Source organism: Coloeus monedula (genome assembly GCF_965178545.1).
Source record: "Coloeus monedula genome assembly, chromosome: 7".
Classification (NCBI taxonomy): domain Eukaryota; kingdom Metazoa; phylum Chordata; class Aves; order Passeriformes; family Corvidae; genus Coloeus; species Coloeus monedula.
The window spans coordinates 30,681,933-30,704,213 of NC_138787.1; the positions used below are offsets into that span (position 1 = coordinate 30,681,933).

The 22,281-nt window shown below is 40.4% G+C and overlaps 1 protein-coding gene across 4 annotated transcripts in view; it reads left to right on the top strand.

Moving 5' to 3' along the window:
- The window catches only part of KALRN (kalirin RhoGEF kinase), a 452,901-nt gene that overhangs the window by 258,445 nt on the left and 172,175 nt on the right, over positions 1 to 22,281 (top strand). For all 4 annotated transcript variants that reach the window (XM_082284833.1, XM_082284834.1, XM_082284835.1 and 1 more), the window contains exon 10: positions 3,434 to 3,556. In XM_082284833.1, the coding sequence (XP_082140959.1) occupies positions 3,434 to 3,556 (123 nt within the window). The remainder of the gene's footprint in view (positions 1 to 3,433; positions 3,557 to 22,281) is intronic.

A 22,281-nucleotide genomic window follows, 5' to 3' on the forward strand; every position in this document is an offset into this window, starting at 1 on the left:
ACACATTTTTAGCAGAGGAACAGGAGAAACAGCTACCCCAATGAACTTGACAATAATGACTGGGTCAGTAAGGTGTGGGATGGGAATTTGCCACTGGTGAAGGTAAAACACCGAGACTTACCCTCCAATCCTTTCAGCAGCTGTCTGTGAGTTATGATGCTTCCTAGGTGATTCCAGGGATGGCTGCACCCATTCCTGGAGATGTCTTGAAGTCTGAACTCAGCCATGTTTTCATTAATGCAGGACTATGTAATGGACAGCAGCTTGGACTGGACAAGGCTGCCTGCATGGGGAGTGTGTCCACACGGCAGTGGTTGGCCTGGAACTCAGCTGCAGGGTCAGGCAGGGTCAGGCTTTACTGTGCAGGAGCTGCAGAGCACGAGGGCCTTTCTCAAGCACCTTTCAAACCAGTGCAAGCACAGGAGTAAATGCACCCTAGAGAGCTGGCATATACTGGAGTTATAAAATACATTTTATGCTTCAAGAAACACCTCACATGATGGATCTGTCTGTAGCACAGTATTTTAATTCCAAAGAACTCATGAATTACAGCCATTTCCTAGCTAGAATAAAATGCAGCTTGGCAATAAAGCACAATTAGGAAACCTGAAGATTTAATTTGGAAAACACTCTTAACTGCGTTTTTAATGGCATCTTCAAGCTGCTTAAGTTTTTAAGGGATAATAAAATTATTTGAACTAAGTCACTGTAACTTCAATGTCTACCTGTATCTCAGGATGTTAATTTTTGGCAGTGGAGCAAATTATACAGTCTGTGCTCTCAATTACAATGTTAAATGTTTATCTTGAATTATTACATACTTATTCTAGTTCTAAAGACATTTCCTTTCTTCAGGGTAAGGAAGAATTTCTCCAAATACACTGACATGTAGATGTTTACAAGTGCTGATGATTTCAGGTTTGATGGGACCTTTCAGAGTTGCTCCTGCATTTTCCACAGACTGACTGCTTAACAATTCTCATTGTTTGCACTGGGGAATAAGAGCTATGTCTCCACACAGATTTATGTTCTTGCTGTAGTTTTATTCACTCAGTTATTCCATACATCAGTTGTTCCATATCTCAGCTTTTTTAAGTGCCAACTTTCTGTGTCTTTTGTGATGGAAACAAAAATGTGATATTTGTCTGTGTTTGCAGATTATTGTGATCCACGTGCTTTATATATGGAAAAACATACTATCTTTATTAGCACCTTAGTAAATGCTGAGGATTCTTTAGTTAATTATGGCTATTGGGTTATCAGAGCCTCATCCTAATATCCTGTCTTTTCCCAGCTTCCTGAGACACCTCAGGAATTCACTTAGTCTTTTTATATAATATCTGTAATATATATATGTAATGTTTTTATTTTCTTCTCTTCTATGCAAAATGAAATTATAGCATTTATGTAGTTCACAGAATGATTGTGAAACCAAATTCATTGATGACTGGAGTGATCAGACATGTTAACATGGGTTTCCAAGAGCAGAAAGTGCTATTCAGCAAGTTATTCTCTAATTACTACTTCAATGCTTTAAGCATGAAAAAGTTATTGGAATAGTTTTCTTTAGAGTTACAGTAAGTGGCTATCAATTATTAATAAATAAAAAGCACATACTGCATACTAATTTAATATGAAACATTGTTTAAAGTAAAGCCATTTGCTATTTGAAAAAGAATATTAGATGAGATTTTTTCCAAACTTGAATTTGGCTCTGCTTCCATTTTTAATAGATACGTTGAAAACTGACAAGAGGAAAGAGGTTGTTAATGGGATTATTTGCAGACTGTTAATGACACAAATGTTTGGAGATTGGCCCACTATAATTGTTCTTATAAGTCATATAGTCATTCCTGGTCAAAAATATATTGCAGAAAAACTCTTAGCAGACCAGTTGGGACATGGATTTCAAACAATTTGAAGAAATATATTTGGGATTCTCTGTGCAGAGCAAATGGGAGACAAGCTGGTCAGAGAAATGGAAGCAGGAAGTGATGACTGAACTGCCAACACTTCTGGTCCTGCTTCCTCATCCCCACAGTGTCACTTGTGCCAAATACGTGTTCTCCCTTCAGGACATGAAGTGCTTTGATACGCCATTCTGTGAAATTACTTGTATGCTACGGATGGAAAATAAGTTGTAAGCACAAAATATTAATTTAAAAAATGCTTTTCTTTGTAAAGAAATAGGGTTGGAACATAAATATATGTGTATAAAGGTTTGTTTGTACTTAGGACTTCCTATAAAATATGCCTGGGATCTACATTACAAAAAAAGCTCAGAGCCCAGGCGGCTTAGATTCAAACCATGAAATAGTTTTACTTGCCTGAAATAATAAATAAATAAATAAATAAATAAATAATCGCATCTTCCATGTCTCCAGTGGTAGGTTTCTAGGCTTAATCAATAATATCTCTGATACTATCACTATCCTGGGTCTGCTTGCAGTGTCTTGTCCCTTCATAGTGACAGAAGTTCCGGCTGTTGTTTCCCTGTCCACCAGCATTGGCTGCAGTGGGGATCCAGAACTCGCTGCGAGTGCAGGGCTCCTTGCTGAAGGAAGTCCCACCAGTTACAGAAATTCCAGTGCTGCTCAAGTACTCTGTATTCCCTTAGCTTTTGTGTGTTGGGAAAGAGAAGAACAGAGTATCAATCTCATCCTGAAATTTCCCAACCTAATATTGTCAAGTTTGGGGTTTTTTTCCAGCTTGTAGTAGACTCCACACAGATTTGATCTATATTTTAGTGCCCCTGTTACTGTGAGGAGAAACTCCACATGGATGGTGCTCATAGAGATAACATACTTTTAGAAGAGAATCCTCTGTAACTCTCAGAATATCAGATTAGTCATCCTACTTTTCCATAAGGATCAGTTAACACTTGGAACTCAAGAACCTGAAATGCTTGGAGGGTTCACATTGTCAATATTTAATGGCCTGCAGTGTAGGTTTCTCAGCCTTTTCATTCCAGTAACTCTGATAATGCTTTCTGTCCACATAAAATAGATTTTAATTGATCCTTCCACCATGCTTTTGGACTCCTTCTCACACTGAGGTGTGAAATCAGCTGTTGCTGTTTTGCAGTTTACACAAGCTCATCAGAGGGTACTTCCTGTAAAAGATTCCAGATTTCTGATTGCCTTCCCCCAAAAGTCATCTGTGTGAAAGTAAATATTTAATATCTGCCAGACTCAAATAACTAAGCTACACTTCAAAATAAATTGAATAGCAAAAATTCAATAAACCTAATTTAGCAATAGCATCCATGAGCATTTATCTTCTCTCCAGTTAGAATGGACTTTGACAGAGCTGCTTGTGTTCAGCCACAGCAAGCACAAAGCATTCCTCTGGAGCTGTTCCATCCTCACCTTCACAGGATTTCTCTGTGCTGCTGAGACAGGAGAGGTAACTGGATGTTCTTCTTTTCTGGCAGGTACTGGACTGGATTGAAAATCATGGGGAAGCCTTTCTGAGCAAACACACAGGAGTGGGGAAGTCTCTACACAGAGCACGCGCGCTGCAGAAAAGACATGATGATTTTGAAGAGGTAGCACAGGTAAGAGTCAGAGACTTCTGTTGTCTGGCTTGATTTTTGTTACTCCTTTTGCATATTTATAAAAAGGTATCGCTGTTTTGGGTCACGCTGCTCTCTTCAGTCATTTGATGCTGCCCAGGATTCAGTCACCGAGGTCTGGAAGTCAGCATGAACACTGCAGAGCAAGATAGTGGCAGGACTTACAATCAGAAAATCACCACACTGGGTCGATGAAAGGTCTCAAAGCCCATGAGGAATTACAAGCAGTTTACAGGAAAGTAGCACAAACTGTTGGGACATAGAGGAGAATGGTTATGAGTGAGAGCAATGAAAAAATCAGTCGTAACTCCTACGGTGGAAACTGAGGGCCTTGAGCATAAGGTGGGAAGCAGGGGAAACATCAGAGAGTGTTTGCAGTAAGGACTAGTACCCTTCCCATCCTTCAGGGCATTATGCAGAAGGGATTTTTTGTTTTGGAATGAGAGGCAATCATTACAGGTAGACATTGTTATTGTTATTAATTTTCCTCATAGGACACTGTAAGTAAGATTTTCCCAGGAATTTGGTACGAAGCCAAAATCTTACAAATTTTCCTCAAAGTGGAGTCATAGTAGATGTTTAAATATACATCCTGTCCTTATTTATAGAAATTAAAAGAAAGAGGACCTTTGGTAAGTTCTTCCATGGATTGAGTAGTGCTTTTTTTTTCCCCCCTAAGTATCCATGGTCAGAAATTTTCCAGTCTCAGCTCTGGCTGCCAGACTGTGTTACACTCTTTTGGGGTAGATTTGAAACATCTTCTATCTGTAACTGATAATCTGTAACAGTACTTCTCCTTTGGGTATTTTGGATAAATTCCTGATTGATTTACGTAAAGCAAAACGTATCAAATGCTTTGTCTTCCTGACGCACACAGGGCAGGTTATTGCTCAAATGTCTCACTGTGGCATAAGATGAAAATTTATTATATTTTAGTTTTGGTTTTCTGCAAAACCTTTCCCATGTGCTGGCCTAGTTTACTTTAAGATATTTCCAGTAACAGGGACGTACCTCTTTTACTGTTTCCTCAGGGAAAATATTTCACTGCCTGGTGGCAGCTACCGACAACATTTTTTTTCTCCTCTCCCTCATATTGAATTTATATTTCTCTCAATCTCTTTTTTTATTATTATTCCCTTGTTTATATCCCCATAGTCTTATTTATCTCTCTTAAGGAGAGAAATCCCAGGAAATGGGATGAATTAACAACCCTGAAATACCTGTAGAGTGTTGGCATGTCTTGTCCTATGTGCCTCTTAACCATATTCAACATATTGAATTCTGCTAATATGTTTTTATTCACCAATCCCTTGAAAATATTTTCCTATCAATGTTGTTGGAGATTTAGATTACCAACATTCTTCTTTTCATTAGATGTTCAGTTCTTGATGGAGTATCCCATTGCTTGGCTTGCTAATGAATTTCAGTGTTACCTTTCAGCTGTGATGGGAAATCCTTACGTACCATTGACAGATCACACAGTCTGAAAGCAGCAGTTCTGTATTGGTGGGTTTCTAAAATTTCATGGGATCACCTGTGGATTTAAGCTTTCTGGTAATAGGCTTGAATTTCTAAAAGTTTAAATTTCTGCAGATTTCTTAAAATGGATTTTAGGCTGGAGGCTGAAAACCGTGGTTCTACAAGGCCTCATCCAAAAGCACAAGATAGGGTTAGTTTTAATCCTAAAATCAATATTAGGGGCCTCTCCAGAATGAATGCTTGAGTCAGCTGTGATTGGATGCTGTACTGGGCTAGCAAATGAAGATTAGGATCATGTAATATACAGGAGCAGAAACAAGGTGATTTCATGTCCTTTGTGTCATTAATATTTTCTAAATCACTCACTTCTGATACATTATCTTCATAATTCCCATTCCATCTCACGTTTTCTGGGTCACAGTTAGCATTTTTTTCTACCTCCTCTTTGAGTATGACTTAACTAGAGATGTAGGAAACAAATTATGAACAGGTGAGAAGAGACAGAAAAATAACACGGTCTTGACAGTAGAGATGAGAGCCAGCCATGTAACTGTCTGCACATGGAAACAACAGCTCATTTGGCCACTGCTCCCCTGGCTGATGTAATTTGGAGATACATCCCCTCATCAGAGCTGAGGAACCTTCCAGTGTGCAGTTTGCATGTGTAGGTACTAGGGTAAGTCAAAATATAATTACTTTGCTGAAGACTTTTCTAACCTCCCTGTTAGGCCTCCTTCTATACCGTTTCAGCACATCTCTCTGTGAATAACTTGAGACACATTTCCTTTCACTTCACTAGGCCAAATTCAGAGCAAATGAATTCTGTTCACTGGGTGACCACATGTGTTCAGATGAAGGTGGGTGTTTCAAAGGGGGATGCAGAGGAAAGAAGTGTCATTTACATGGTTATAGAACCTCTTGGGTTCCTCTGAATCTGATTCCTTTACAGCTGATGAGTAGAATCAATGAGCATCTCATTGCTCTGCCTGGACTGCTGTGAATATGAAGTTTATGATGCCTCCTAATTCCAAATAATTGACACAAATTGAACCTGGTTCCTCCCCAACAGCTTTGACAGGAATAGCTTCCTCTGGTGCATTCACATGAGAATATCATTGCTAATTTATGAGGCCTGTCTGCAGTGTGACAGTGGAATGTGGTGCTGGCAAATGGACATGGGGACACGCAGTGAGGGAAAGTGAAAGGAATCTCAGGCTTTATCTGAGGTCAAGGACTTGGGAATACAATACTCTTTGCTTTGGACAGAGTAAAAGCGAGGGTAAGAGGAGAGGCCATAAATCTATCACGCCTGGAATTCTCTTGCAGAAGCTTCTAGTGGGGTTGATTTTGCCGTTGGGGAATAAATCTCCTTTCTACTCTGATTATGACCAATTTTTACTCTTCCTAATTCCCTTCTTGATGCTTAACACTTTAGAGTTGGTTGGAAATTAATTCTAAGTTTAAATATTTTTTATTTTTCTCAAGCTAGCAAACATCTTTGCCATGACTAGGGTGGATAACCAACAGGACTTTTTCCCAATATAATCATGTAATAAAGCAGATATGCCATCCTCCTCAACAAACTATTGAGTTTGCCCATTCCCCTCATCAGGATGTTAATTAGTAGCTTTACTGGCAATAAAAAGGATTATGTTTATTTTTCTTAAATAATATAAAAAGTCTTCACCTGACACACCTGGTGGGCTTGACAATATAAGCAATAGTATTTTCTATTGGCAGTTCTCTGATAAGAATGCTTAGCCTGCCATACAGTATAAATTTATTCTCAAAAATACTCTCTCTTTGGCTCTGATATATTTGTTCTTATCTCTTGCTGTTTCAGGAGGGCATTTGCAAAGGTCAGACTAGAAGCAATTTTCAGGAGTCTTCTTGACATTTTTAACAGGGGGCAAAACATTCCTAGTTTTGCCTTACTGCATGTTTACCAGAGTCTTGTGTCTGGCATTGCTGTGCTGAGAAATGCTCTGATTGACTGACCTGCCAAGGCACTAGATTGAGAGGTGGAACGTGCTCCCTCTAAGTCTGATTAGAAACTGCAGATTGATAAATCTGGATGTAATGATTCAATCAGGCATGGCCCAAATAGATCCCATTCCTGCATGCAGCTGTGCTCAGAAAAATGTCAGTGATTTTACAGCGCTGTGTTGTGGGCAGTAGGAAATGTAATTTGGGGTCTCTTTCTCTCATAACTGCTGTTTAGACAAAGCTCTGGCAATTTTTCTGCCTGTATTTATACTACACGGAACACACAGATGGCAAATGTTTGAATTTGGATTAAAAAGCCTGAGCTCCTGGGAGGGAGGTTGTTGTCTTGTATATACCTGCAACTGTTTCTCGGTCGGTGCTAATACTGTTCACAGGCTGCTGCTGTGGAAGTGCCAACCTCGGCACAGCACAGGGCCTGCTGTGCCCTGAAATTTAGTAGCCTGGCATTATCAAGACATCACCAAAGGACTATCACTGTGGATGTAGCTACAGTGTTCCAATGATGGCCTCTTTGCTTGGCTGGAGTTATTTTTTGCAAATCAGATAGCTGTAGTTCGGCCAGTTACGGTTGTAAATGAAAAGACAATTTTATTTTAGGCTCTTTAACTTTTCCTTATTCAGGGCTTTTATCCTGAAAACGGCATGCCTTCCAGTTGGAAAATTCTCCCAACACTTCAGCACTACCTAGCTGAACTGCATGTGTTGTTCTCTGTATATGAAGAGAGGGTCACAGATCATTTTCCTCTCTTGTGGCATTCCCAGCAATCAGAGGTTAAGGTGGCCTTCTCAGCATCCTCTGCTCACAAAGAGCATTGCTGCCTTTGTGCTGCTGCCGAATTAGGAAAGGTACTGGGAAGCTGCTCTGACAATCCCTTGCATTCTGCTGCCACAGGTCTGAGTGGTTTCGTGAATGGTCTGAAACGAGCATTTCTGTCGCCTTTCTGCCTTTCCGAGCTTTTCCCTCAGACTTACCGATAAGATTTCCTGTCGTTCAGGTTTATCCGCCTTTTGGCCGGCGAACCGGTGCGGATTTCCACCTGCAGATGGCACTCGCAATGCGCTGGAGAGCCTTGAGCCCTAATGGGAAACAGAGCCGATGTTTCTCATCCAAACTAACCAAACATTGTCTCGCAGTGAAATGAAGCAGAAGTGGAAGCTGGCTCGCTCCCTGTCCCGTGGTATTCTCCCACCCCTGCCAAAACCCACGTTGTTCAAGGTCACCCAGAAAAACAACCCCCCTAATATTTCATTTTTTTAAATGCAGACCTGGGCTGTCCATGGTTCAAGTCAAGGTGGTGCTTGTCATCTGTATTTATGGGATAATCTGCCCTCAGATCTTTGGAGCTTTTCTCAAGGCTCTTGGGCCACATTCAGCTCACAGCTACAACTGGGTTTGCACTCAGTACCTGTGTGTGTGTTTTCATGCAACAGTTGGTGTATTTTTCATGGTAATCCAAAGGCACTGATGTTTATAAGATGAAATATCGCAACACAGCACATGTTCTTAACAGCCTTGGCTCAAAATAAGAAGGCTGTCCCTTCTTATCAAACACAGTAAGAAGAGTGACTGGAGGCTGTGTGGCCATCAGAGTTCATGGGGTTTGTCCAGTGCAGCAGCTCTTGGTTCAGGCCTTGTGTCTAAAACAGTTTTGATGTAGGTACATGGCTGGATCTTCTATTCCTGACTTTTAAAGCTTTATGGGATTCATTCTGCCAAGGTATAAGTGCAATGTAGTGGACTGTTCTTGAATTATTACAAAGAAGAAGAGCCAGACAAAATGTGGAAAAAATGCTGGACTTTGCACTCTGGCATTTGGGAAGCCATTCAGTTTTCCTGTTCTTGGGTATCTGTGCTTGCCTTCCTCCTAGACAACTTTGGAAGATGATGATTAAACACCTGAACACTGGCTTTGTAGGTTTGTATCATCAAAGTTACCGTTATGTGTACATGCACAGTTCCTTTAAGATTCAGCTCTTCCTTTTATTCATCTCAGGGAGTTAAATGTATTTTCTGTAAATGAAGGCTTTCAGCAGAGACCTTGCAAACCAAGGGCCTGTATCAGCTATAAGAAATCAAGGCTCAGGTGATATTCCTCATCTAAGAAGCAATTTGTTCTCCACTGATTCCTTTCTAGAGTATTCCCTTCCGCCATTCTGCTGTTCCTCAAATAGTGTCAGTTCAGAGTTTTTGAAAAGCCCTTGCAGATAAAAAGAACTTTAGGTGCAAATATGTTGAAAAAATATGATTATGTTGTTTGTCATGTGAAAAGTCCAGTAAGAAATTTTGCAGGTAAAAATGGAGTTGTGTGACCTCTCAGTCGTACACAGTTTTACTTGAACTGCTTTAAAACTAAGTGTGGTAATGGAATAGTCGGGCCAAAGCTGAATTGCAAACAGCTACTTGTTTGGCCTTCAGGATAAAAACCTAGTGCTTTCCCATACAAATTCCAGCTCTGTTGGATGTCGTTGTTCTAAAGTTTGGCATGAAGTTCAGTACTGATGTAAAACAGCTAGGAATAAATTAAGAGTCCATGTTGATAATGAGCACTTAGGAAGCATTGTCCCAGGGTGGGTTTTTTAACTATTATTTTGTTTTACTTTTTACAGTTTTGTGACCTATCTGGTTGTTGAAAGGAATAGCTTGCTGGGTATACTGGGTTTTTCCCTTTGGGCTGAGTGACTAAAATCTTATGTAGGATGAAATCTTAACCCAAAACAGGGAGAAAGCAGACAATTAAACCTGGTAAGAAATATGCTCAAAGTTGGCAAAAATAATTGTACTTTCAGTAATGCCAAATCTTTTTTAAAATAACAAAAGCATGAGACAGGCAACAAAAAATCAGATCTACTCTTATTTTCATCATCGTTTACGTGGCCATTAGCAAGTTCTGAAGCTATAATCTGCTTTTTCCTGTTCACTTCATTTATGTAAATGTATTCACTCCTACACAAAGAGGAAAAAATGCCCACTGGCAGAAGATTACACAGGCCTTTGTAGCATGGTGCAGGAGCTCCAGAACTCTTGGTTTCTCCTCCTGGCTGGCATCAGGCTGCATCTGGCAGTCACAGCCAGCAGAGATCAGTGGAATTGCCAATACATGGGCTGTCTGTGAAGGTTATCTAGGGACTGCTGGATCCAAAACCTTCTAACAGAATACCTGGGGGCTGGATAGTTTATCATGGGAGCTGTATTACAACTCTGTGCATGAAGTCTAGAAGCCTCTGGGTGCCTCAGAGCGTATCTGCATTGCAAGAGCAGAGATACCAAAATGGTTCTGCATAGCCTGGGCCAAGAACCAGAAAGGCTGACAAGGGCTGAGCAGATTGCCTGGGTCAGATGTGATGCTGTGGGGACTCGACTGCCAGACCTAAGTCAGAAGCAGGGCATGTGAGATGTGTTTTCCCTGAGGAAGTGTGAAGGAAGGACTCTTCAGAGCACATTATGGATATCAGTCCCATGGAGACTCCAGTAGCAGCAGCCTGGCAAATATTCTGGAAGCCATGGAATTGAACTGGTGGCCAGTGGTACTCCATGCTCTAGTGGTAGTGGGGAACCTGTTTTAGACAGGCTCTATAATGGCACAGAGATCTTCCTGGCAGTCATATGAAGAGCTGTGTCTATTATGCCATGTCTTTGAGTTTGCATTTCAGTGTATTTCTCCTTCAGCTCAAGGTGATTTTCTTTCCTATTTTTTCTCTTCCAAAAGCACTTGACAGCTGAATCTTTTCATTAAACCTCCTGCAGCATGATTCACAATCTAAATACTCCCTATAAAATCTCAAGTCTTGGCAACACAGTGCATTTTTTTCACAATTGCCAGGAGCTAGCTTCCTATCACTGGTTTATTTGGGTAGGTTTATTTTTGTGTCTTTAAAATACGTTCCTTTGATTTCCTATAAATGCATAATGCTCTTCCCATGGCAGAAAGGGAGACAATGAAGCTATTTAAGAAATATATATTTTTAATTCTGGAGGTTCTGGAAAATAGAATTTCTATTGTGTGGTGAATTCTGAGATTTTGAACTGATTTCTTTTTGAATCAGAAAAGACAGCCAATGTTTCTAAAGAAGATAAATCCTGGAATTTGTTTCTTCAAGGCCCAAAACTTCTTAAAGAGAACACTGGAAAATTATAGCACTGATATGTTATATAAACTGAGTACTAAAAATATATCAATTATGATACTGATGTATCAACTGAATAAACCTAAAGCTGAAACAAAAGGTATTTACCTCTGACAATTTCTGTGAAATATACCCACTTAAAAGAACTGCTGCTGTTCTGACTGACCTGTCTGTGTTGATGAAAAACATCATCATCTAAAGGCTTTTAAAACTTTCTGGTCATTTTTCTTTGTGCTCTTCTTATTGGCAGGTCAGTGGGTTATCAAACTGTACCTTATCGATTCCAGAAGATTAATTGCAGCAATGTCCAAGTCTCATTTGTAATGATGGTGGACTGGTATGCTTCAATTTCTTGTAGCTATTGATAACAGGGAGGCTCCAGGGGAAAAGAGTGACACTGTGAATCGTATCAGCATTTTTAGTTTGTGATTCTGTTCTCGTGCAGTTGAAGGACCTGCCCCGGGCTGTGCTGCTGCCTCTGGGCCAGCCAGTGGTGGCTTTAGGAGAAGAGCACAACATGAGCCACAGCAACTGGTTATGACATTGCTGCCAATCACAAGTATGCTGCTTTGCAGGCACTGGTAAAAAGGAAATTTCATGTAGATTAAGCCAATATAAGAGATTTGTATGCAGCAACAGAGCAAAATAATTTTCAAGGACAAATTTTAAGTATTTGTTATCATTGTGCAAATTTTCTGGAAATAGACCGAGTTCCATTGATCATTCTGCTGCACAAGGTTTAGAACAAAATCACATTCCAATTTCAGACAACTTGCTTATAATTAACTTGTTCTAAAGAGTGGAGAATCTAGTTCAATGGCTCTGCACTGCAGAGAAGCTGCTTGGCAGTGTGACTGTCCCTCTCTTCTTTCCCAGTTGTGGATCCCTGATTGTCCAGATGAAGGATGTTCTCTTAGTCCCACATCAGGTGTTTGAATTGTCTAAAAACTACACTTGCCTTACGAGACTATTGCAGAGGCTTTATACTGATTATACATGAATTGAAATATTCAACCAGCATTTTATTGCATATAAACCTATTTTTAAATTTTATTTTCCTGGAAGAGTGTTCAGATCTCAATTTCCCCTCTATAAGATAGGGAAACCTCAATGGATTTACACAGTTCTTTTGGAATTACACATGTGTGAATAGGGACAGAAATCTTAATGTGTGTATAAATAGTTCCCTTGTTGATTCAGTGCTTGTAGCCCAGCCATTAATATTGCCCTCCATGTGGTCTGTGAGGTCTGGTTTTGCGTAACCAAGTCCCAAGGAAGCACTGTTTTGTGTCACTATGGAAATGGCTTCTGGTTCAAGGCATTTAGGCACCTTTGTTTAGTGTCTGGTTCAGAGCACCACCACATACAGAGCCCTCTCCTCCTTTGCTGAGGTAGGGAGAGAAATTCGAAGATTGACACGAGGAAAGCAGGCAGAATCATCCTTGTCATGCCTCTACATTTAAAATGAAGCTTGTTTGGGGAGAAAGAAATTACAGAATTTGCAAGAAGTCAGGAACTGAGACAGGAGGTGTCTCTGAACTGTCAGTGAGCATGTGCACACGTGTTAGTTTAACATGACTGCCTGTTTTAGTATGCAGCTGATACAACAGAAACCACTGCGTGCTCCAGAACAATGGCACCAGCTCCTATTAACACATGACTCTCATTTTTATTAGGGTGTTTTGTCCAGTGCATGAGATTTTGTCAGTGCTGGTTTTTTTTCTGTACAGTGTAGGTGAGTCTTTGTCACACTGGTGAGATCCACAGCTTTGCAGCAAGCGGAGAGCCGAGCCTGCTGTTGCCTCCTTTGGAGTAAAGTTAAGGCTCAGTTCAGAAGCACGCAGTGTAAAAGGGTGGCTGTGACTCGTTAACATCAGGGAATGGGCAGTGCAGCCTTCACATTAAATGTGTCAGCTGAAGCGAGTGCACTGTTGGGTGGAATGAAGGGTGTCTCTGCCTGGAGAGGAGAGATGGCTGACACCACTGGCGTTTGGCCTCTGGCCCCTGGTTGTTTTGCCAGTGGCCAGGATTTATATTGACAAACCAGAGCTTGGATTTGTCAATGCCCACACATCAAAGTTAAGTACAGGAAGGACTGGAAACCTGCAGTGCTCCACGGTGGGGGAGAAGGGTCTGGTACAATCTCAGTGTTACTTTCTGTTGTCTTCTTGGGTTTGTTTTAGGCTCAAAATAGATCTGATTGAAACCTCTTGAAAATCAGAGGTAGGTGTTTGTTCCCACCACAAAAGTGGCTCAGACAAATGCTACCCAGCCAGGAATGCATTTATAACTCTCCTCCTTTGGAAAAAGGTAACCTTTTCTGACTTGGGGTGGAAAGCTGCTCCTCCCAGTTCCAGGCCCTTTCCCAAAGGATTCACAGTTTCATCTGTGCCACAGCACAGTTCCTCAGTGCACACTGAGTGATGGGCACTGCTCGGGCTCCACTCCTCTGTCATGCACTGAAAACCAAACGGGAGAGAAGCAGCCCCACAGCACGGCCAGGGCTGTGCAGCCACGCTGAAATGCCAGTCATCCCTTCTGAGTGTGCTCCCCCGTGGGATGGGGAATTGGGTCAGTGGGTCATTTAACCATTGCAAATTTAAGGGGTTTTTTATAGGCAGGCGCATGTAAATGTGGGACAGAAAAAAAAGAGATTTTTCAGAGCACAGACGCGAATCTGATTTGTGTGCTAGCATCGGGATGTGCAAAAAGGAGATTTTGGATGAGAATGCTGGGAGGAGAGTGACTTGCAGTTTGGACCTGCTGGACATGTCTCCAGGGTGGGGGTAGGTGCCCAGATCCTACTGTTTGGGGTTTGGCACAGGGACAGCAGGCAGAGAGAGATCAAAAGACAACTCAAAGAGAATTTCTCTGATCTTTGCTTTTGTCTCGTATCATGGCCAGTCTTATCCTTTGGGGGTTGATTTGGGATTTTTGAAGGGGATTGGATACAGAGAAGGAAGGACTCAGCAACACTAAATAAAGAATACAGTAGAAAGCCATCAGGATATGGTGGATCTTGACTACAGAGGCAGTATCTCATATGCCTCTGATATTCATGGAGATCTACCACTTGCCAAGAATCAGTATGTTTTATAGCATGAAAATTTCTGGTGGGAATGCCTCTGTACCAGATCTCTCACTGTAAGTCATTATTAAGATATATTTATCTCAGATCATGTGTGGCCCCCTAATAAGAGCCAGAAATAAAACCGTGATATTTTTCTAAATCTTTGTTGTGCTTATGGATAAGCTGAATTGAATTTCATTCACACAGTAGAATACATTTTTTAAATGGACCCCATATGAGTGCTTTCTGGCCAACATGAAAAACGTTAGTTCCTGTCTGGAACTTTTCTAAAGTCTGGTATAAAATAAATAAAATGTTCTGTTACTTCCAGGGTAGTGAAACCTCCTTCCATTTTTCCTCAGTGTAAGTATGCAATACATCTCCCTAGGTGTTACAGGAGATTTTAGTCTTTTGAAGTTTTGGGGAAGACAAAGCCGTTAGTCCATCCTGCTTTGGTGGCACCTCTGAAGAACTAATTTGATGGGTAAGCCTTACAGACAGTTCAAATGTCAGAGAAATAGCAGTGGTGAAAAATGGGTTTATAAATTGAGTAAGATTCAGAGAATGGTTTCTACTCATTTGAAACAAATTCCAGTGTGTAAAGCACGACAGAGAGACGAATTAATGTTGATAGTGAAGAGATTCTCAATCCAAAGGGACCGTTTTGCTGACCTGCTCCTAAAGATGCTCAGCTAGAACAAGGAGGTGAAATAAAAAGTTACTTCAACTTTAATTGAAGCTGAAGGAGACTGTTTTATTATTGTAGATAGCAGAGGGGCATTCTCCATGCAATTATCTGAGGTCCAGAGAGCAGGGAGATGGAGATGGATGTTATCTAAGTGGTGTGTTACTATTCCTGTTCATAGAGTATGTTGAGAAGCCTCCTCTTGCCAAATGGAATTATCCAAATTGTGAACAGAAGTGTCGGTGTTTTATTCTAATTGTGTGTTTGTTTCTGGCAGGCAATGTACTGAAGTGTGAGGTTTATTCTGGAAGGAAAGTGATTTTTTTTTTTTTTTTAAGTGATGAATTTTTAAGTGATTCCTTGCTACTAGTTAAATTTAACAGGGCAAGTAGGAGGGATCTAGGAGAACACCAAGAGGCTCCCTGCTTTCCTCTGAATGTCCAGGGAATATAGACAGTGCTAGGACATGGCACCACATGATGTGATGCCCTCACTAAGAGCATCTCCTGCACCACTCCCACCTGGGCTGGTGTACGGGAGCTGATGCAATGCAGCATGTTGGGGAGGAAATCTGTGTTTCAAAGGAGTGGCAGCAAAAATGTAATTAAACCTCGGCATCCTTCCTCAGGTAGCAGCAGTGCACTAACTGTGCTAAAAGGATGTGGTGTATCTTCCTCTGTATTTTTTTCTGTCAACAATCAGTTTGCTTGTCAGAGGTGGCTTTTCACTTATGGCAAAAAAGAGCTCCCTGCAAATCTGGAGGTCCTATGATGCATTAGTGGTACACTTAGCTTTTTGCAGCAGGCTGTGTTGCATTTTTGTCATATGTTACCAGACAGAAAGAATTATTGTTATGTGATGTATATACAGCACTGTCTTGTGCTCCAGACTGCCTGGTCTCAATATTCAGCTGTGTAGAAATTCTTAAGCTGAAAGCTCAGGAGAATGTGGGTGAAAGTTTTGCCGAATTTTCGTCCATTAAACATTATCTCATTCTATGAACAGTCCCATGCCACTTCAAATGGGCTTCAGGAAAGATGTAATAGCCTGTCCCCACATTCATGGCAATAAGAGCATAGCTGAGTCAGGGTAGTGGCTGTGAGGGAAATGGAGAGGAAATGCTTTGCTATCTTATTTAAAGTAGCTTTTATAAAAATACAGGCACAGAATTCACATTCTCACAAGTTTATTTCTGCTTCTGTTTTCAAGGCAACCATGATGCCAGTTGTACTTGGTGCTGGCTTTTCACAGTGCTGAAGACAGCCCAAAGCCTTTGAATACTGTTGTTGCCATGTCTTTGAAATCTCCGAACCATGAGCATGATATTAAATCCAGAATGCCTGGAGTTACTTCAATTCTGGAGTCCAACTGGACTTGATAAAGCTGTCATGATTGCACTCATGTCTGTAGGGCTCAGAAAAGATGTGAACTGAGCTTTTGGGACAGAAAACAATACCATGCCCTCCTGAATTGCTGCTCACCTTGGAGTTGCTGCATGTTAATTTCTTCACCACCTGCTTTCCCTTTTGCCCCTATCATAAAGAAGTTGTGGAGCTTTGCTGTGAACCACCTGGGTTTTTTGATGATATTAATCATTTAAGAAGCTTTCAAAAGGAGCTGCATTTCACTCCTGACAGTTTGCTTTCTTGTGCTCCCTTGTCATTTCCACAAGAGAAAATGCTTTCCTCATTTTTGCTGAATTTCAAAGGCTCAGTTACCATACAGTCACTTGAGCAGCTCTCAGTTGTACACTCTGCAAGTTACTCAGTTATGAAATTGGGCAGTGATAATTCTGTTTTAGTGGTACGCTCACTGTGCTGCATAACAGTGAGCAGAATCAGTTTGGTTTCATGTTTGGTACCAGAACAATTGTTTTGTTGTCTTCATTGTCCTTCTTTCCCTGCTGCTGCTCACTTTCACATTCCTGTTCCTGTACAAGGATGGTCTCAAAGTGAAGGGACCAAGCTATTTTCATGTATATTACCAAGAATAAAATACTAGAATAAAACCTAGCCAATAATCATCAATTTCAAATATGTTTCCTAATTCTTATAGAGCCTTGTAAAGACCATAAAATAGTGAAACAGCAGGGGTATTTCATCATCTCATTTTGATATTCTGTTTGGATATGTTTCTACCAGAAGAGCAGTAAGGTGGCAGAAAATAAAAACTGAAATATTCTTATAAGCACAAAATGAGCCTCCATGTAATTTGCTTTCCCAGCTGTCCACCTCTCTTGGTCTCAGGATGACATTGAAGGGGCTGAGAAGTGTACATCTTTGCCAAGCCAGCTTTTGTTCTTTGTGTATTTGTAGTATGTACACACAGATGTGCATCTATGTGTCTTTACATACTTACTAATATTGGATGATGTGTGTGATTTTAGATATAATTTAAGACATTATTTCACTGTATATTTCACTGGCATTTCGTTGAGTAATGGTTGTGATCACACTGGAGTTAATTAGCATGATTGTGGTAATGGGAGTGTTTTCTACTTGATGTATGAGTGCACTCCTGATTAAGATGAACAATTGATGGGATGAAATACACCATAGCCAACTTTTTTTTTAATCTAAAGTAAGCACTCAATATGAAACAGCACTAAGAGGAATTCTTTTAGCTAATGTATTCCCACTATTAATTCCAATCTTGCTTATTTATTAGTTTGAAGCTAGCTTTTAATCAATTTATCTGGCATTTCAGCAATTGATGTAATGTGTAAGTGTCACTCTTTTAAATTCAAATAATAAATTCATCTTGGTTTGTATGTGAACCCTGAGGGAAAAATCATAAATAAAAGTAACAATGCATGGAAAGATACCTGATTCTTCACAATGGTCAGTGAGGATTCTGGGTTGTATCCACCTTGTCATTCCATTCATATCTAATTAATACTGAAAAATGCCATATGCTTATATTTAAAACATATTATATACAGTATATTATACATAGCATTTTATACAGTTCACTGAAATAATGAAATTACTGGAGGTGTAAAGTAGTCATTAGTATCAGCATGATATGAGTGCACAGAGAACTGGGGTAAAATTATGACAAGAAAAACTAAAGATGAATTGCCGTATTTAAGGGAAGAACAGTCTGAAGAAGAAGAAGGTGCTGATGGAAACTTCATTAGCCTGGATATTTTTTTAAAAGGTCTGAAGAAGTTTCCATTCTAGTGTGCAGTGGGGAACAATCTTGTACTGACAGAGTGAGTGGCTGCATGACCTCAGAGAGATGTTCTGCCTGAACTTCTGTAACTGTAATTCCTGGTAAGTCTGTTTTGAATTAGAGCCACAGAGCACAAGTAAGAATATGTGTCTTGATTTGATTATGCGCAATTCAAACGGAATAAAATCACAACTTATATTAGATCATCATATGCACTTAGCCTTTGCCCTTCTTAAGGGAGGAGGAATTTTGACAAAGATGGATGCTTCCTTAAACCCCAGATTTCTTTATCAAAGAAATGTTTCATTGTGGTCACTTATTTTAGCTTTAGAATATCAAGTTACTAAAGATATAATTCTCCACAAAGGCCTAACTGTGAGATCACTTAACCTCAACAAATACTGGAGCTAATTTTAACAAAGTAGCTTGAGAAAAGAATCTGATAGCAGTAACTGAGCTTCATAATTAAGGATAACAATAGTTTATAAGATTTGACAAGAACTGCAGAATCAGCTCTATAGTTATGGTTTTGCCAATGTGAATCGTGCTGTAGTTTCTTTGGGCAGGAGTTCTACTCACTGTCTGTGCACAGAACAGGTACCAGGCCTCCAGACTACTATTTTTAGCTCTTTGCCATTTTTTTCTCTCCTCCTGTGATCTTGGGGAGATTGTTAGAAGGCTGACCCAGTTCTCCCTGAAGTCAGTAAAATCCTTTTTACTGCTTTCAGTAAGAGATGGATCAGGCTTTGAACTTTGTCTCAACATCCCAACTTCCCAGCAGGAGTGCTGATACAGAGATTTCATCTTTGGCGTTGAAGAGTCGAGTCACAACTCTAAAGAACATAAAGGAGATATCACTTCAGAGAAAGCCTAATAAGTCTCCTAAACTTCAGCCTGCAGGCATAATAAGGGATTCACATCACTGGTCTTTAGTCAAGAATATCAGATCTAAGCTAGTCCTCTTTCTCTCTCTAGTTGGTACTTACTGGCTTCCAGAGATGCCATCTCTTCCATGCCTTTTTCGTGGTAAAACCCTGGTGACAAAGCTCTCTGAATCAACACAAGGAACCTGGAACTGCCTTGCACAGCCCCAGAACTTGGTTGATACAGGATAGTGCTACCTCATTCCCCTTATCTCGTCATCTACTTGGGAAGTGAAGTCTAGGGCATGTAGTTTGTGTTTAATGTGATCATGTATCTGATCACCTGCCCTGTTCCCCTCCCTCATGTTTCTCCTCATGTTTACAACCAACATCTTTCTCTGGCTGGTGGGAATGGTTCAGAACACATTGGAGAACTTGGAGACAGTTACCATGAAAACCCTTCAAATATAATAAACTGCTGTAAAATAGTGTGCAGGGAGAGATTTTCTGGAAAAAAATTGTCCAGATTAAGGCCATGAACTCTGCCCTGGACTACCACTAGACGCAGCTATTTTCAGTGTAATCAGCCTAGAAACATGCAGCAATAAACTAGTTGCACGTGTAGTTCCTAGCAGTAGATAAAAACTACATGGAATAATTTTCTGTAAAACCACTTGGGCCAAAACCAAAATGCTGCACTAAATTGAGGGATGCCTTAAAAATGTGGGGAAGATCACAAAGATATAGGTATATTTCCTTGTGTTTGCAGATTTCATGATAGAAATAGGTCATTATGCAAAGATTGGTCTACAAAGATTTTTAAGAGATAGGAGGTGGAAGCTGGTTTTGTGCATGAAATGGTGCAGAAGTGTAGAATGCCTTGTAGCAGTTCACTGAGAATTTCAAGGGTTTGCACCTGACAGTTCTGTTGTGGGTTAATACAATATTAAGAAAAAATGCCACACAACCCTAACATTTCAGAAAGCATATCATTGTATGCCTCATAGATTATTTTTTTTCTGAATAACTCATGCTATTATTATTTGTGAGGAACTAATCTCCACAGATGAACTGGAGAAATTCTTCATGGGATCTCCTTTCTACAGGGATTAGTCATTTTTGGTGTCACCTTCTTCAGAATACTACAGAAAACTTCCATGGATCTGTAGTTTGCAGAAAAGGGGACAGCCATGATTGTCCTTCTAGTAGCAAAAATTTGCTTCTGCAGTTGCATTAGATCTTACCTTCTTCCAAAGTTTTGAACTGTGATGCCAGTTTGCAGATGCGCCAGAGCCCATCCTGCAGCCGGATCTCAGCAGGGCTGGGAATCTGAGCTAACCTCTTCTGGCTGGGGATGATGGGACAAGGAGGCATTTCATGCTTTTCTTCATTGTAAAACTTAATTCTCTCTTGGATTCCCACCCTGACTGATCCAGGGTTGTGTCACACCAAAAAAGTACAAAGTGCTTCAAACGAAATAAGGGTGAGTACCCCCAAGAGCTTACTAACAAGAGAGCAAGCTCAGGATGAAAATGTAGGGAGCAAGGAAGCAGTGCAGCATTATAGCACCAACCAGGATGAAGCTCTCAGGTTCAACAGCGCTTTGGTTCAGTGCTTGTAGAGAAATAGTTGTGCATTAAAATATTTGATATGTGTAACAACTTCTGGTATGATTTATGTGCACTTTAAGCAAACAAACAGAAGAGAAATAGAGCAGGCCCTTAGCAAATGAGTAACCTCTGGCTTATTTGGCCTGTGCTATGTGTACATCTCGACAGCTGACAAGAGAGGACAGTCCTTTCATGAGCACGTTGGCCTCAGGAGCTCAAGCCTCAGGAGCTCAAGGAGAGGGGTGGGTAACTCCCAAATGTGGTTGCTTATTTAAAATGTATCTAAGTCTCTTAAATCTGCAACAGTGAGCTGGAAATCTCTCAGCACCAGGCCTTCCTTCTAGAATGAGCAGGAATATAACCATTAGTTGTTTTTCCTATCATAAACTTTATCTGTTTTTAAAATCCAGACACTTACCTGTGACATCAGTGGACAGAGACAGAAGAGGTGAACAAAAATTACTCCATACTCAAAATGCTCTGTGTTCAAACTTTTTGTGCATGACACATTTATGCAAACACATCCAAAATTAGGTATGAATTCTTCAGGGAAGCATCCCTGTATGCTGAGAGTGCATGTCGCAGCCCAGGGAAAACACTAAGTGTGGCTCCTTCCACATCCAACCAGCTTCCCTGCAGAAAATCCCCTTTGCCTTCAGAAAATCTTGTGCAATGCAGAGGGGCTGCTACATCTTTTATTATCTGTGCAGTGAAGCCAGAGCTTCTTTTAAGGCCAGTCTGCATTCTTTTTCCCCCAAAGTCTAGGGTCCAACCTACACCCTTTTCACCAGCGTATTTACATCTGGTCATTGTATCAGTGAACTCATCTCATCCTTAGGTAATTCAACACAGCACATGTTGGAGTCAGTAAACTGTGATGGCTTTCAGCAGAGATGGACCTAAATGTGTTAGGGACAAATGCAGCAAAGCTGTGTTCAGACTGTATTTCAACAAAAGTGTTCTGTGTCCCAAATCTGTGCCACATGGAGAAAAGGAAGGCATTTACAAGTAAACTAAATAATACATATAAAAGCAGGAACAGTCTTCTGCTCAGGGAGCTGGACTGCTGTGTGAGCTGTTGTAGTGGTAATGTGTGAAAAACCCGGGGGTGGACTAGACTTTGAAAAATAGTGCTAGCTTTGGCATACACTCCAAATACTATTGGAAGAGGATCATTCAGAAAGGACGCTGTTAAGTGAAACCGGACCCTAATTCAGATCACATTAAATGGAACATTTTTTACAAACTCTCAGCTAAAGAGGTTTCCAAAAAATGATTATTAAAACATAAAATTTTGCTGCTGTTAACAGCCTAACCATTATAGCAGTAGCCTGAAAGTGAGGGAATAAAAATTTACAATTGGTAACAAAACTGTCTTGAATATGTTCTTCACAATCCAAAAGGAGAAATGCAAATACCAGATATTTATAGTCAGCCCTCAGAAACTGGGAAGATGAACACTGAATGAGATGTTTTCTTTTTGCTTTTTATAACTGGAAATATTTTCCCCCATTAAACACTTGGAGGTCAGTGTTCCATCTCTGTATTGAATATTTTCTCAAACAACAACTGTTGGCTGCAGCAGGATATTACCTAAGTAGGAACAGCATGGCTTGATTCATGGCTTTTATTTTTGACAGTGTTCGTGTGTGGCTCAGAAGTACATGTGCGTCCACAGTGTTCAAAGGTATTTT